At 57.4% G+C, this 18,145-nt stretch overlaps 1 protein-coding gene across 1 annotated transcript in view; it reads right to left on the reverse strand.

Moving 5' to 3' along the window:
- Nucleotides 1–18,145, reverse strand: part of LOC140106883 (carbonic anhydrase 9-like) — a 178,607-nt gene that overhangs the window by 95,866 nt on the left and 64,596 nt on the right. The window contains exon 4 of the mRNA XM_072131507.1: nt 16,521–16,663. Within this exon, the coding sequence (XP_071987608.1) occupies nt 16,521–16,663 (143 nt within the window). The remainder of the gene's footprint in view (nt 1–16,520; nt 16,664–18,145) is intronic.

An 18,145-nucleotide genomic window follows, 5' to 3' on the forward strand; every position in this document is an offset into this window, starting at 1 on the left:
GAGGAAAGAGAGGAGGTACAGGGGCAGCACAGGGGGGGCAGGACCTATAGGAGACACATGGATCTATGGAGAGAGAGGAGGTACAGGGGCAGCACAGGGGGGGCAGGACCTATAGGAGACACATGGATCTAAGGAGAGAGGAGGTACAGGGGCAGCACAGGGGGGGCAGGACCTATAGGAGACACAGGGATCTAAGGAGAGAGAGGAGGTACAGGGGCAGCACAGGGGGGCAGGACCTATAGGAGACACATGGATCTATGGAGAGAGAGGAGGTACAGGGGCAGCACAGGGGGGGCAGGACCTATAGGAGACACATGGATCTAAGGAGAGAGAGGAGGTACAGGGGCAGCACAGGGGGGCAGGACCTATAGGAGACACATGGATCTATGGAGAGAGGAGGTACAGGGGCAGCACAGGGGAGGCAGGACCTATAGGAGACACATGGATCTATGGAGAGAGGAGGTACAGGGGCAGCACAGGGGGGCAGGACCTATAGGAGACACATGGATCTAAGGAGAGAGAGGAGGTACAGGGGCAGCACAGGGGGGCAGGACCTATAGGAGACACATGGATCTGAGGAGAGAGAGGAGGTACAGGGGCAGCACAGGGGGGGCAGGACCTATAGGAGACACATGGATCTGAGGAGAGAGAGGAGGTACAGGGGCAGCACAGGGGGGGCAGGACCTATAGGAGACACATGGATCTAAGGAGAGAGAGGAGGTACAGGGGCAGCACAGGGGGGCAGGACCTATAGGAGACACATGGATCTAAGGAGAGAGAGAGGAGGTACAGGGGCAGCACAGGGGGGCAGGACCTATAGGAGACACATGGATCTAAGGAGAGAGAGGAGGTACAGGGGCAGCACAGGGGGGCAGGACCTATAGGAGACACATGGATCTGAGGAGAGAGGAGGTACAGGGGCAGCACAGGGGGGCGGCAGGACCTATAGGAGACACATGGATCTGAGGAGAGAGAGGAGGTACAGGGGCAGCACAGGGGGGCAGGACCTATAGGAGACACATGGATCTATGGAGAGAGGAGGTACAGGGGCAGCACAGGGGGGCGGCAGGACCTATAGGAGAAACATGGATCTAAGGAGAGAGGAGGTACAGGGGCAGCACAGGGGGGCAGGACCTATAGGAGACACATGGATCTATGGAGAGAGGAGGTACAGGGGCAGCACAGGGGGGCGGCAGGACCTATAGGAGACACATGGATCTAAGGAGAGAGAGGAGGTACAGGGACAGCACAGGGGGGCAGGACCTATAGGAGACACATGGATCTAAGGAGAGAGGAGGTACAGGGGCAGCACAGGGGGGCAGGACCTATAGGAGACACATGGATCTAAGGAGAGAGGAGGTACAGGGGCAGCACAGGGGGGGCAGGACCTATAGGAGACACATGGATCTAAGGAGAGAGAGGAGGTACAGGGGCAGCACAGGGGGGCAGGACCTATAGGAGACACATGGATCTATGGAGAGAGGAGGTACAGGGGCAGCACAGGGGGGCGGCAGGACCTATAGGAGAAACATGGATCTGAGGAGAGAGAGAGGAGGTACAGGGGCAGCACAGGGGGGGGCAGGACCTATAGGAGACACATGGATCTGAGGAGAGAGAGGAGGTACAGGGGCAGCACAGGGGGGCAGGACCTATAGGAGACACATGGAGAGGAGGTACAGGGACAGCACAGGGGGGCAGGACCTATAGGAGACACATGGATCTGAGGAGAGAGAGGAGGTACAGGGGCAGCACAGGGGGGGGGCAGGACCTATAGGAGACACATGGATCTGAGGAAAGAGAGGAGGTACAGGGGCAGCACAGGGGGGGCAGGACCTATAGGAGACACATGGATCTAAGGAGAGAGGAGGTACAGGAGCAGCACAGGGGGGCAGGACCTATAGGAGACACATGGATCTGAGGAAAGAGAGGAGGTACAGGGGCAGCACAGGGGGGGCAGGACCTATAGGAGACACATGGATCTAAGGAGAGAGGAGGTACAGGGGCAGCACAGGGGGGCGGCAGGACCTATAGGAGACACATGGATCTAAGGAGAGAGGAGGTACAGGGGCAGCACAGGGGGGGCAGGACCTATAGGAGACACATGGATCTAAGGAGAGAGAGGAGGTACAGGGGCAGCACGGGGGGGGCAGGACCTATAGGAGACACATGGATCTATGGAGAGAGGAGGTACAGGGGCAGCACAGGGGGGCGGCAGGACCTATAGGAGACACATGGATCTGAGGAGAGAGAGGAGGTACAGGGGCAGCACAGGGGGGGGGGCAGGACCTATAGGAGACACATGGATCTAAGGAGAGAGAGGAGGTACAGGGGCAGCACAGGGGGGCAGGACCTATAGGAGACACATGGATATAAGGAGAGAGAGGAGGTACAGGGACAGCACAGGGGGGGCAGGACCTATAGGAGACACATGGATCTAAGGAGAGAGAGGAGGTACAGGGGCAGCACAGGGGGGCAGGACCTATAGGAGACACATGGATCTATGGAGAGAGAGGAGGTACAGGGGCAGCACAGGGGGGCAGGACCTATAGGAGACACATGGATCTGAGGAGAGAGAGGAGGTACAGGGGCAGCACAGGGGGGGCAGGACCTATAGGAGACACATGGATCTAAGGAGAGAGAGGAGGTACAGGGGCAGCACAGGGGGGGCAGGACCTATAGGAGACACATGGATCTAAGGAGAGAGAGGAGGTACAGGGGCAGCACAGGGGAGGGCAGGACCTATAGGAGACACATGGATCTAAGGAGAGAGGAGGTACAGGGGCAGCACAGGGGGGCAGGACCTATAGGAGACACATGGATCTAAGGAGAGAGAGGAGGTACAGGGACAGCACAGGGGGGGCAGGACCTATAGGAGACACATGGATCTAAGGAGAGAGAGGAGGTACAGGGACAGCACAGGGGGGGCAGGACCTATAGGAGACACATGGATCTAAGGAGAGAGAGGAGGTACAGGGGCAGCACAGGGGGGCAGGACCTATAGGAGACACATGGATATAAGGAGAGAGGAGGTACAGGGGCAGCACAGGGGGGGCAGGACCTATAGGAGACACATGGATATAAGGAGAGAGGAGGTACAGGGGCAGCACAGGGGAGGGCAGGACCTATAGGAGACACATGGATCTAAGGAGAGAGAGGAGGTACAGGGGCAGCACAGGGGGGGCAGGACCTATAGGAGACACATGGATCTAAGGAGAGAGAGGAGGTACAGGGGCAGCACAGGGGGGGCAGGACCTATAGGAGACACATGGATCTGAGGAGAGAGAGGTGGTACAGGGGCAGCACAGGGGGGCAGGACCTATAGGAGACACATGGATCTAAGGAGAGAGAGGAGGTACAGGGGCAGCACAGGGGGGCAGGACCTATAGGAGACACATGGATCTAAGGAGAGAGAGAGGAGGTACAGGGACAGCACAGGGGGGGCAGGACCTATAGGAGACACATGGATCTAAGGAGAGAGAGGAGGTACAGGGGCAGCACAGGGGGGGCAGGACCTATAGGAGACACATGGATCTGAGGAGAGAGAGGAGGTACAGGGGCAGCACCTATAGGAGACACATGGATCTAAGGAGAGAGAGGAGGTACAGGGGCAGCACAGGGGGGGCAGGACCTATAGGAGACACATGGATCTAAGGAGAGAGAGGAGGTACAGGGGCAGCACAGGGGGGCAGGACCTATAGGAGACACATGGATCTAAGGAGAGAGAGGAGGTACAGGGGCAGCACAGGGGGGACAGGACCTATAGGAGACACATGGATCTAAGGAAAGAGGAGGTACAGGGGCAGCACAGGGGGCAGGACCTATAGGAGACACATGGATCTATGGAGAGAGGAGGTACAGGAGCAGCACAGGGGGGGGGCAGGACCTATAGGAGACACATGGATCTATGGAGAGAGAGGAGGTACAGGGGCAGCACAGGGGGGACAGGACCTATAGGAGACACATGGATCTATGGAGAGAGAGGAGGTACAGGGGCAGCACAGGGGGGGCAGGACCTATAGGAGACACATGGATCTGAGGAGAGAGGAGGTACAGGAGCAGCACAGGGGGGCAGGACCTATAGGAGACACATGGATCTGAGGAGAGAGGAGGTACAGGGGCAGCACAGGGGGGCAGGACCTATAGGAGACACATGGATCTAAGGAGAGAGAGGAGGTACAGGGACAGCACAGGGGGGCAGGACCTATAGGAGACATGGATCTATGGAGAGAGAGGAGGTACAGGGGCAGCACAGGGGGGCAGGACCTATAGGAGACACATGGATCTAAGGAGAGAGGAGGTACAGGGGCAGCACAGGGGGGCAGGACCTATAGGAGACACATGGATCTGAGGAGAGAGAGGAGGTACAGGGGCAGCACAGGGGGGGGGGCAGGACCTATAGGAGACACATGGATCTAAGGAGAGAGGAGGTACAGGGGCAGCACAGGGGGGGCAGGACCTATAGGAGACACATGGATCTAAGGAGAGAGGAGGTACAGGGGCAGCACAGGGGGGCAGGACCTATAGGAGACATGGATCTAAGGAGAGAGAGGAGGTACAGGGGCAGCACAGGGGGGGCAGGACCTATAGGAGAAACATGGATCTAAGGAGAGAGGAGGTACAGGGGCAGCACAGGGGGGCAGGACCTATAGGAGACACATGGATCTAAGGAGAGAGAGGAGGTACAGGGACAGCACAGGGGGGGCAGGACCTATAGGAGACACATGGATCTAAGGAGAGAGGAGGTACAGGGGCAGCACAGGGGGGCAGGACCTATAGGAGACACATGGATCTGAGGAGAGAGAGGAGGTACAGGGGCAGCACAGGGGGGGCAGGACCTATAGGAGACACATGGATCTATGGAGAGAGGAGGTACAGGGGCAGCACAGGGGGGGGGGCAGGACCTATAGGAGACACATGGATCTAAGGAGAGAGGAGGTACAGGGGCAGCACAGGGGGGGCAGGACCTATAGGAGACACATGGATCTAAGGAGAGAGGAGGTACAGGGGCAGCACAGGGGGGGCAGGACCTATAGGAGACACATGGATCTAAGGAGAGAGAGGAGGTACAGGGGCAGCACAGGGGGGGCAGGACCTATAGGAGACACATGGATCTGAGGAGAGAGAGGAGGTACAGGGGCAGCACAGGGGGGGGCAGGACCTATAGGAGACACATGGATCTAAGGAGAGAGAGGAGGTACAGGGGCAGCACAGGGGGGGGGGGGCAGGACCTATAGGAGACACATGGATCTATGGAGAGAGAGGAGGTACAGGGGCAGCACAGGGGGGCAGGACCTATAGGAGACACATGGATCTATGGAGAGAGAGGAGGTACAGGGGCAGCACAGGGGGGCAGGACCTATAGGAGACACATGGATCTAAGGAGAGAGGAGGTACAGGAGCAGCACAGGGGGGCAGGACCTATAGGAGACACATGGATCTGAGGAGAGAGAGGAGGTACAGGGACAGCACAGGGGGGCAGGACCTATAGGAGACACATGGATCTATGGAGAGAGAGGAGGTACAGGGGCAGCACAGGGGGGCAGGACCTATAGGAGACACATGGATCTAAGGAGAGAGGAGGTACAGGAGCAGCACAGGGGGGCAGGACCTATAGGAGACACATGGATCTGAGGAGAGAGAGGAGGTACAGGGGCAGCACAGGGGGGCAGGACCTATAGGAGACACATGGATCTGAGGAGAGAGAGGAGGTACAGGGGCAGCACAGGGGGGCGGCAGGACCTATAGGAGACACATGGATCTATGGAGAGAGGAGGTACAGGGGCAGCACAGGGGGGCAGGACCTATAGGAGACACATGGATCTAAGGAGAGAGAGGAGGTACAGGGGCAGCACAGGGGGGCAGGACCTATAGGAGACACATGGATCTGAGGAGAGAGGAGGTACAGGGGCAGCACAGGGGGGCAGGACCTATAGGAGACACATGGATCTAAGGAGAGAGAGGAGGTACAGGGATAGCACAGGGGGGGCAGGACCTATAGGAGACATATGGATCTAAGGAGAGAGAGGAGGTACAGGGACAGCACAGGGGGGCAGGACCTATAGGAGACACATGGATCTAAGGAGAGAGGAGGTACAGGGGCAGCACAGGGGGGCAGGACCTATAGGAGACACATGGATCTAAGGAGAGAGGAGGTACAGGGGCAGCACAGGGGGGCAGGACCTATAGGAGACACATGGATCTAAGGAGAGAGGAGGTACAGGGGCAGCACAGGGGGGCAGGACCTATAGGAGACACATGGATCTAAGGAGAGAGAGAGGAGGTACAGGGGCAGCACAGGGGGGGGCAGGACCTATAGGAGACACATGGATCTAAGGAGAGAGAGAGGAGGTACAGGGGCAGCACAGGGGGGCAGGACCTATAGGAGACACATGGATCTGAGGAGAGAGGAGGTACAGGGGCAGCACAGGGGGGCAGGACCTATAGGAGACACATGGATCTAAGGAGAGAGAGGAGGTACAGGGATAGCACAGGGGGGGCATGACCTATAGGAGACATATGGATCTAAGGAGAGAGAGGAGGTACAGGGACAGCACAGGGGGGCAGGACCTATAGGAGACACATGGATATAAGGAGAGAGGAGGTACAGGGGCAGCACAGGGGGGGCAGGACCTATAGGAGACACATGGATCTAAGGAGAGAGAGAGGAGGTACAGGGACAGCACAGGGGGGCAGGACCTATAGGAGACACATGGATCTAAGGAGAGAGAGGAGGTACAGGGGCAGCACAGGGGGGGCAGGACCTATAGGAGACACATGGATCTGAGGAGAGAGAGGAGGTACAGGGGCAGCACCTATAGGAGACACATGGATCTAAGGAGAGAGAGGAGGTACAGGGGCAGCACAGGGGGGGCAGGACCTATAGGAGACACATGGATCTAAGGAGAGAGAGGAGGTAAAGGGGCAGCACAGGGGGGCAGGACCTATAGGAGACACATGGATCTAAGGAGAGAGAGAGGAGGTACAGGGGCAGCACAGGGGGGCAGGACCTATAGGAGACACATGGATCTAAGGAGAGAGAGGAGGTACAGGGGCAGCACAGGGGGGGCAGGACCTATAGGAGACACATGGATCTAAGGAGAGAGAGGAGGTACAGGAGCAGCACAGGGGGGGGCAGGACCTATAGGAGACACATGGATCTAAGGAGAGAGGAGGTACAGGAGCAGCACAGGGGGGGGGCAGGACCTATAGGAGACACATGGATCTATGGAGAGAGAGGAGGTACAGGGGCAGCACAGGGGGGACAGGACCTATAGGAGACACATGGATCTATGGAGAGAGAGGAGGTACAGGGGCAGCACAGGGGGGGCAGGACCTATAGGAGACACATGGATCTGAGGAGAGAGGAGGTACAGGAGCAGCACAGGGGGGCAGGACCTATAGGAGACACATGGATCTAAGGAGAGAGAGGAGGTACAGGAGCAGCACAGGGGGGGCAGGACCTATAGGAGACACATGGATCTAAGGAGAGAGAGGAGGTACAGGAGCAGCACAGGGGGGCAGGACCTATAGGAGACACATGGATCTGAGGAGAGAGGAGGTACAGGGGCAGCACAGGGGGGCAGGACCTATAGGAGACACATGGATCTAAGGAGAGAGAGGAGGTACAGGGACAGCACAGGGGGGCAGGACCTATAGGAGACACATGGATCTATGGAGAGAGAGGAGGTACAGGGGCAGCACAGGGGGGCAGGACCTATAGGAGACACATGGATCTAAGGAGAGAGGAGGTACAGGGGCAGCACAGGGGGGCAGGACCTATAGGAGACACATGGATCTGAGGAGAGAGAGGAGGTACAAGGGCAGCACAGGGGGGGGGGCAGGACCTATAGGAGACACATGGATCTAAGGAGAGAGAGAAGGTACAGGGACAGCACAGGGGGGGCAGGACCTATAGGAGACACATGGATCTGAGGAGAGAGAGGAGGTACAGGGGCAGCACAGGGGGGCAGGACCTATAGGAGACACATGGATCTAAGGAGAGAGAGAGGAGGTACAGGGACATCACAGGGGGGGCAGGACCTATAGGAGACACATGGATCTAACGAGAGAGAGGAGGTACAGGGGCAGCACAGGGGGGGGCAGGACCTATTGGAGACACATGGATCTAAGGAGAGAGAGGAGGTACAGGGGCAGCACAGGGGGGCAGGACCTATTGGAGACACATGGATCTATGGAGAGAGGAGGTACAGGGGCAGCACAGGGGGGCAGGACCTATAGGAGACACATGGAGAGGAGGTACAGGGGCAGCACAGGGGGGCAGGACCTATAGGAGACACATGGATCTGAGGAGAGAGAGGAGGTACAGGGGCAGCACAGGGGGGCAGGACCTATAGGAGACACATGGATCTATGGAGAGAGAGGAGGTACAGGGGCAGCACAGGGGGGCAGGACCTATAGGAGACACATGGATCTATGGAGAGAATAGCTACAGGGGCAGCACAGGGGGGGGCAGGACCTATAGGAGACACATGGATCTAAGGAGAGAGAGGAGGTACAGGGGCAGCACAGGGGGGCAGGACCTATAGGAGACACATGGATCTAAGGAGAGAGAGGAGGTACAGGGGCAGCACAGGGGGGCAGGACCTATAGGAGACACATGGATCTATGGAGAGAGGAGGTACAGGGACAGCACAGGGGGGGCAGGACCTATAGGAGACACATGGATCTAAGGAGAGAGAGGAGGTACAGGGGCAGCACAGGGGGGCAGGACCTATAGGAGACACATGGATCTAAGGAGAGAGAGGAGGTACAGGGGCAGCACAGGGGGGCAGGACCTATAGGAGACACATGGATCTATGGAGAGAGGAGGTACAGGGACAGCACAGGGGGGGCAGGACCTATAGGAGACACATGGATCTATGGAGAGAGGAGGTACAGGGACAGCACAGGGGGGGCAGGACCTATAGGAGACACATGGATCTAAGGAGAGAGAGGAGGTACAGGGGCAGCACAGGGGGGCAGGACCTATAGGAGACACATGGATCTAAGGAGAGAGAGAGGAGGTACAGGGGCAGCACAGGGGGGGGGGGCAGGACCTATAGGAGACACATGGATCTAAGGAGAGAGAGAGGAGGTACAGGGGCAGCACAGGGGGGGGCAGGACCTATAGGAGACACATGGATCTAAGGAGAGAGGAGGTACAGGGGCAGCACAGGGGGGCAGGACCTATAGGAGACACATGGATCTAAGGAGAGAGGAGGTACAGGGGCAGCACAGGGGGGGAGGACCTATAGGAGACACATGGATCTAAGGAGAGAGGAGGTACAGGGGCAGCACAGGGGGGCAGGACCTATAGGAGACACATGGATCTGAGGAGAGAGAGGAGGTACAGGGGCAGCACAGGGGGGGCAGGACCTATAGGAGACACATGGATCTAAGGAGAGAGAGGAGGTACAGGGGCAGCACAGGGGGGGGCAGGACCTATAGGAGACACATGGATCTAAGGAGAGAGAGGAGGTACAGGGACAGCACAGGGGGGGGCAGGACCTATAGGAGACACATGGATCTAAGGAGAGAGAGGAGGTACAGGGGCAGCACAGGGGGGCAGGACCTATAGGAGACACATGGATCTAAGGAGAGAGAGGAGGTACAGGGGCAGCACAGGGGGGGCAGGACCTATAGGAGACACAGGGATCTAAGGAGAGAGAGGAGGTACAGGGACAGCACAGGGGGGGCAGGACCTATAGGAGACACATGGATCTAAGGAGAGAGAGGAGGTACAGGGGCAGCACAGGGGGGCAGGACCTATAGGAGACACATGGATCTAAGGAAAGAGGAGGTACAGGGGCAGCACAGGGGGGGGCAGGACCTATAGGAGACACATGGATCTAAGGAGAGAGAGGAGGTACAGGGGCAGCACAGGGGGGGGGGCAGGACCTATAGGAGACACATGGATCTATGGAGAGAGAGGAGGTACAGGGGCAGCACAGGGGGGCAGGACCTATAGGAGACACATGGATCTATGGAGAGAGAGGAGGTACAGGGGCAGCACAGGGGGGCAGGACCTATAGGAGACACATGGATCTAAGGAGAGAGGAGGTACAGGAGCAGCACAGGGGGGCAGGACCTATAGGAGACACATGGATCTAAGGAGAGAGGAGGTACAGGAGCAGCACAGGGGGGCAGGACCTATAGGAGACACATGGATCTAAGGAGAGAGAGAGGAGGTACAGGGGCAGCACAGGGGGGGCAGGACCTATAGGAGACACATGGATCTGAGGAGAGAGAGGAGGTACAGGGACAGCACAGGGGGGCAGGACCTATAGGAGACACATGGATCTATGGAGAGAGAGGAGGTACAGGGGCAGCACAGGGGGGCAGGACCTATAGGAGACACATGGATCTAAGGAGAGAGGAGGTACAGGAGCAGCACAGAGGGGCAGGACCTATAGGAGACACATGGATCTGAGGAGAGAGAGGAGGTACAGGGGCAGCACAGGGGGGCAGGACCTATAGGAGACACATGGATCTGAGGAGAGAGAGGAGGTACAGGGGCAGCACCTATAGGAGACACATGGATCTAAGGAGAGAGAGGAGGTACAGGGGCAGCACAGGGGGGCAGGACCTATAGGAGACACATGGATCTGAGGAGAGAGGAGGTACAGGGGCAGCACAGGGGGGCAGGACCTATAGGAGACACATGGATCTAAGGAGAGAGAGGAGGTACAGGGATAGCACAGGGGGGGCAGGACCTATAGGAGACATATGGATCTAAGGAGAGAGAGGAGGTACAGGGACAGCACAGGGGGGCAGGACCTATAGGAGACACATGGATCTATGGAGAGAGAGGAGGTACAGGGGCAGCACAGGGGGGCAGGACCTATAGGAGACACATGGATCTAAGGAGAGAGGAGGTACAGGGGCAGCACAGGGGGGCAGGACCTATAGGAGACACATGGATCTAAGGAGAGAGGAGGTACAGGGGCAGCACAGGGGAGCAGGACCTATAGGAGACACATGGATCTAAGGAGAGAGAGAGGAGGTACAGGGGCAGCACAGGGGGGGGCAGGACCTATAGGAGACACATGGATCTAAGGAGAGAGAGAGGAGGTACAGGGGCAGCACAGGGGGGCAGGACCTATAGGAGACACATGGATCTGAGGAGAGAGGAGGTACAGGGGCAGCACAGGGGGGCAGGACCTATAGGAGACACATGGATCTAAGGAGAGAGAGGAGGTACAGGGATAGCACAGGGGGGGCAGGACCTATAGGAGACATATGGATCTAAGGAGAGAGAGGAGGTACAGGGACAGCACAGGGGGGCAGGACCTATAGGAGACACATGGATCTAAGGAGAGAGGAGGTACAGGGGCAGCACAGGGGGGGCAGGACCTATAGGAGACACATGGATCTAAGGAGAGAGGAGGTACAGGGGCAGCACAGGGGGGCGGCAGGACCTATAGGAGACACATGGATCTGAGGAGAGAGAGGAGGTACAGGGGCAGCACAGGGGGGCAGGACCTATAGGAGACACATGGAGAGGAGGTACAGGGGCAGCACAGGGGGGCAGGACCTATAGGAGACACATGGATCTGAGGAGAGAGAGGAGGTACAGGGGCAGCACAGGGGGGGGCAGGACCTATAGGAGACACATGGATCTGAGGAGAGAGAGGAGGTACAGGGGCAGCACAGGGGGGCAGGACCTATAGGAGACACATGGAGAGGAGGTACAGGGGCAGCACAGGGGGGCAGGACCTATAGGAGACACATGGATCTGAGGAGAGAGAGGAGGTACAGGGGCAGCACAGGGGGGGGCAGGACCTATAGGAGACACATGGATCTAAGGAGAGAGGAGGTACAGGGGCAGCACAGGGGGGGCAGGACCTATAGGAGACACATGGATCTAAGGAGAGAGGAGGTACAGGGGCAGCACAGGGGGGCGGCAGGACCTATAGGAGACACATGGATCTATGGAGAGAGGAGGTACAGGGGCAGCACAGGGGGGGCAGGACCTATAGGAGACACATGGATCTATGGAGAGAGAGGAGGTACAGGGGCAGCACAGGGGGGCAGGACCTATAGGAGACACATGGATCTAAGGAGAGAGGAGGTACAGGGGCAGCACAGGGGGGGCAGGACCTATAGGAGACACATGGATCTATGGAGAGAGGAGGTACAGGGGCAGCACAGGGGGGCAGGACCTATAGGAGACACATGGATCTAAGGAGAGAGAGGAGGTACAGGGACAGCACAGGGGGGGCAGGACCTATAGGAGACACATGGATCTATGGAGAGAGAGGAGGTACAGGGGCAGCACAGGGGGGGCAGGACCTATAGGAGACACATGGATCTATGGAGAGAGGAGGTACAGGGGCAGCACAGGGGGGCGGCAGGACCTATAGGAGACACATGGATCTATGGAGAGAGGAGGTACAGGGGCAGCACAGGGGGGCGGCAGGACCTATAGGAGACACATGGATCTGAGGAGAGAGAGGAGGTACAGGGGCAGCACAGGGGGGGGGGGGGCAGGACCTATAGGAGACACATGGATCTAAGGAGAGAGAGGAGGTACAGGGGCAGCACAGGGGGGCAGGACCTATAGGAGACACATGGATATAAGGAGAGAGGAGGTACAGGGGCAGCACAGGGGGGGCAGGACCTATAGGAGACACATGGATCTGAGGAGAGAGGAGGTACAGGGGCAGCACAGGGGGGGCAGGACCTATAGGAGACACATGGATCTAAGGAGAGAGAGGAGGTACAGGGGCAGCACAGGGGGGCAGGACCTATAGGAGACACATGGATCTAAGGAGAGAGGAGGTACAGGAGCAGCACAGGGGGGGACCTATAGGAGACACATGGATCTAAGGAGAGAGAGGAGGTACAGGGGCAGCACAGGGGGGCAGGACCTATAGGAGACACATGGATCTGAGGAGAGAGGAGGTACAGGGGCAGCACAGGGGGGCAGGACCTATAGGAGACACATGGATCTAAGGAGAGAGAGGAGGTACAGGGATAGCACAGGGGGGGGCAGGACCTATAGGAGACATATGGATCTAAGGAGAGAGAGGAGGTACAGGGACAGCACAGGGGGGCAGGACCTATAGGAGACACATGGATCTATGGAGAGAGAGGAGGTACAGGGGCAGCACAGGGGGGCAGGACCTATAGGAGACACATGGATCTAAGGAGAGAGGAGGTACAGGGGCAGCACAGGGGGGCAGGACCTATAGGAGACACATGGATATAAGGAGAGAGAGGAGGTACAGGGGCAGCACAGGGGGGGCAGGACCTATAGGAGACACATGGATCTAAGGAGAGAGAGAGGAGGTACAGGGGCAGCACAGGGGGGGCAGGACCTATAGGAGACACATGGAGAGGAGGTACAGGGGCAGCACAGGGGGGCAGGACCTATAGGAGACACATGGAGAGGAGGTACAGGGGCAGCAAAGGGGGGCAGGACCTATAGGAGACACATGGATCTGAGGAAAGAGAGGAGGTACAGGGGCAGCACAGGGGGGGGCAGGACCTATAGGAGACACATGGATCTGAGGAGAGAGAGGAGGTACAGGGGCAGCACAGGGGGGCAGGACCTATAGGAGACACATGGATCTGAGGAGAGAGAGGAGGTACAGGGGCAGCACAGGGGGGCAGGACCTATAGGAGACACATGGATCTGAGGAGAGAGGAGGTACAGGGGCAGCACAGGGGGGCGGCAGGACCTATAGGAGACACATGGATCTGAGGAGAGAGGAGGTACAGGGGCAGCACAGGGGGGCGGCAGGACCTATAGGAGACACATGGATCTGAGGAGAGAGAGGAGGTACAGGGGCAGCACAGGGGGGCAGGACCTATAGGAGAAACATGGATCTAAGGAGAGAGGAGGTACAGGGGCAGCACAGGGGGGCAGGACCTATAGGAGACACATGGATCTATGGAGAGAGGAGGTACAGGGGCAGCACAGGGGGGCGGCAGGACCTATAGGAGACACATGGATCTAAGGAGAGAGGAGGTACAGGGGCAGCACAGGGGGGCGGCAGGACCTATAGGAGACACATGGATCTAAGGAGAGAGGAGGTACAGGGGCAGCACAGGGGGGGCAGGACCTATAGGAGACACATGGATCTAAGGAGAGAGAGGAGGTACAGGGGGAGCACAGGGGGGCAGGACCTATAGGAGACACATGGATCTATGGAGAGAGGAGGTACAGGGGCAGCACAGGGGGGCGGCAGGACCTATAGGAGACACATGGATATAAGGAGAGAGAGGAGGTACAGGGGCAGCACAGGGGGGCAGGACCTATAGGAGACACATGGAGAGGAGGTACAGGGGCAGCACAGGGGGGCAGGACCTATAGGAGACACATGGATCTGAGGAGAGAGAGGAGGTACAGGGGCAGCACAGGGGGGGGGCAGGACCTATAGGAGACACATGGATCTGAGGAAAGAGAGGAGGTACAGGGGCAGCACAGGGGGGGCAGGACCTATAGGAGACACATGGATCTAAGGAGAGAGGAGGTACAGGGGCAGCACAGGGGGGGCAGGACCTATAGGAGACACATGGATCTAAGGAGAGAGGAGGTACAGGGGCAGCACAGGGGGCGGCAGGACCTATAGGAGACACATGGATCTAAGGAGAGAGGAGGTACAGGGGCAGCACAGGGGGGGCAGGACCTATAGGAGACACATGGATCTAAGGAGAGAGAGGAGGTACAGGGGCAGCACAGGGGGGCAGGACCTATAGGAGACACATGGATCTATGGAGAGAGGAGGTACAGGGGCAGCACAGGGGGGCGGCAGGACCTATAGGAGACACATGGATCTGAGGAGAGAGAGGAGGTACAGGGACAGCACAGGGGGGGGGGCAGGACCTATAGGAGACACATGGATCTAAGGAGAGAGAGGAGGTACAGGGGCAGCACAGGGGGGCAGGACCTATAGGAGACACATGGATATAAGGAGAGAGAGGAGGTACAGGGACAGCACAGGGGGGGCAGGACCTATAGGAGACACATGGATCTAAGGAGAGAGAGGAGGTACAGGGGCAGCACAGGGGGGCAGGACCTATAGGAGACACATGGATATAAGGAGAGAGAGGAGGTACAGGGGCAGCACAGGGGGCAGGACCTATAGGAGACACATGGATATAAGGAGAGAGAGGAGGTACAGGGGCAGCACAGGGGGGCAGGACCTATAGGAGACATGGATCTATGGAGAGAGAGGAGGTACAGGGGCAGCACAGGGGGGCAGGACCTATAGGAGACACATGGATCTGAGGAGAGAGAGGTGGTACAGGGGCAGCACAGGGGGGGCAGGACCTATAGGAGACACATGGATCTCAGGAGAGAGAGCAGGTACAGGGGCAGCACAGGGGGGCAGGACCTATAGGAGACACATGGATCTGAGGAGAGAGAGGAGGTACAGGGGCAGCACAGGGGGGCAGGACCTATAGGAGACACATGGATCTAAGGAGAGAGAGGAGGTACAGGGGCAGCACAGGGGGGGGGGGGGCAGGACCTAAGGAGAGAGGAGGTACAGGGGCAGCACAGGGGGGCAGGACCTATAGGAGACACATGGATCTATGGAGAGAGGAGGTAGAGGGGCAGCACAGGGGGGGCAGGACCTATAGGAGACACATGGATCTATGGAGAGAGGAGGTACAGGGGCAGCACAGGGGGGGCAGGACCTATAGGAGACACATGGATCTAAGGAGAGAGAGGAGGTACAGGGGCAGCACAGGGGGGGCAGGACCTATAGGAGACACATGGATCTATGGAGAGAGGAGGTAGAGGGGCAGCACAGGGGGGCAGGACCTATAGGAGACACATGGATCTATGGAGAGAGGAGGTACAGGGGCAGCACAGGGGGGGCAGGACCTATAGGAGACACATGGATCTATGGAGAGAGGAGGTAGAGGGGCAGCACAGGACCTATAGAAATGATGTATAGAATCCCCTGGAGACCCCCATCTGACACATGAGGGTAAAGGATGGGCCCTCCCTCCATTTATATAATCCGCATTAATCAGATGTAACAGTCCAGAATATAAGAAGAATCTTAGTGACGCTCTAATCCTATCAAAATGGTTTGTCTTCTGCTGATTCTTTTGGACCCTTTCCCTGGTGGTCCAGTCCGGCCCTGGATGTCACAAAGTGGAATTATGATGTCATCATGAACATCCTGATTATATAACACAGATGTGATGTCATAGAGGGGCAATATAATGACATAATAGGGCGTTGTGATGTCATAGAGGGGCAATATAATGACAATAGGGCGTTGTGATGTCATAGAGGGGCAATATAATGACATAATAGGGCGTTGTGATGTCATAGAGGGGCAATATAATGACATAATAGGGCGTTGTGATGTCAGAGGGGCATTGGGCCAGTGTTATAGTATAAAGCATGTAACGCCAGGTGGTCTGTGGTCTCTTAGTCTCCTTTCTTGGGGGTCTCCTGGGTAAGTCTTCCCTGGTCTGCCGGTCTTTTGAGCTGAGGCGTGGAGGAGCCACGTGATGATGATGATGACAACATCTAATTTTGTATGTGAAGCTCTCACCTCTCCGGGGAATCGCCTTCCATTGACCGTGTGTTCGGACCCCGGGGCACCCGCTGATCCCCAGTGGAAATGGAGCTGTGCTGCTTGGTAAATCTGCGGGAGACCTCCAACTATCTTCATGGTATCAGGTAACTTCAGAACCACTGCCAGCCAAGACACGGAGATGGATGTCAAGAAAAACGAACGACCACAACATATAAAGACCTGCTGATGATGGGGGGTGATCTCCAGCAGGACCCACTAATATCACAGGTCACCGAGGACTGAGTACAGCAGAGTGAGGAGAAACAGACCAGGGAGACACAGGGTATTGGGGAGCAATTCAGTGGGAGAGCGGGAGTCCTGAGGAGCAACAGAGCAGGGCAGGGGAGTGCTGAGGAGCAATAGAGCAGGGCAGGGGAGTGCTGAGGAGCAATAGAATGTGAGGGGGAAATGCTTTGGAGCAACAGAGCTGGAGGAGGGAGTGCAGAGGGGCAAGTGAGCAGGAGAAGATTGCTGAAGAGCAGCAAAGCAGGAGGAAGGTGAGCTGAGGAACAACAGAGCAGTAGGAGGGTGGGCTAAGGAGCAACAGAGTGGGAAGAGAGAGCTAAGAGGCAATAGAGAGGAAGGTGGGAATGCGGAGGATTGCTGAAAAGCAACAGAATGTGGGAGGAGGGATTGCCATGGAACAACAGGGTGGGGGAGAGGTCTGAAGAGCAGCAGAGAAGGAGAAGACAGTGCTAAAGAGCAACCAAGTGGAATGGGGGAAAGCTGAGTATCAATAGACTGAGGGGAGTGCTGAGAAGCAACAAAGCGGGAGGAGCAGTGCTGAAGAGCAACAGAGCCGAAGGAAAGAGTGCTGAGGAGTAAAAAAGCATAAGGGGAGAGCAGAAGAGGAGCAGAGCAGAAGGAGGGAGAGCTGAGGAGCAATGAAGCAGAAGGGGGAGCACTGCAGGGAAACAAATTGGAAGGGGGAATGCAAAGGACCAACATATCGGGAGGAGAGAGCGCTTAGGAGCAACAGAGTAGGAGGAGAGTGCCAAGGAGAAAGGTAAGCTATGGAACAATAGAGTGGGCGTTCCGAGGAGCAAACAAGGGGTAGGGAGAAGTAATGAGGAGCAAAAAGGAGGGAGGGGGAGGAGGGAGTGCTGAGGAGCAAAAGAGTGGGAGGAGTGTGAGCTAAGAAGCGACAGAGAGAGAGGTGGGTGTGCAGAGATGCAACAGAGTGGAAGAGGGAGTGCTGAAGAGCAACAGAGCAGGATGGGAGTGCTGAGGGGCGACAAAACGGGCAATTGCTTTATAGCATCATAAAGGGAGGATGGGGTGGTGAGAAGCAACAGAGTGTGGGGAACTGCAGAAAAGAAACAAGAGCAGGAAGTGGGAGTGCTGAGGAGCAACAGAGAGGGGGGGCAAAGGAACAAGAGCACAGCAAGTGGGAATGCTGCGAGCAACAGAATGAAGGAGGGAGTGCTGAAGAGCAACAGAGCAGGAGGAGGAGTGCTGAAGAGCAACAGAGCAGGAGGAGGAGTGCTGAAGAGCAACAGAACAGGAGGAGGAGTGCTGAAGAGCAACAGAGCAGGAGGAGGAGTGCTGAAGAGCAACAGAGCAGGAGGAGGAGTGCTGAAGAGCAACAGAACAGGAGGAGG

Source organism: Engystomops pustulosus, unplaced genomic scaffold (genome assembly GCF_040894005.1).
Source record: "Engystomops pustulosus unplaced genomic scaffold, aEngPut4.maternal MAT_SCAFFOLD_59, whole genome shotgun sequence".
Lineage (NCBI taxonomy): Eukaryota > Metazoa > Chordata > Amphibia > Anura > Leptodactylidae > Engystomops > Engystomops pustulosus.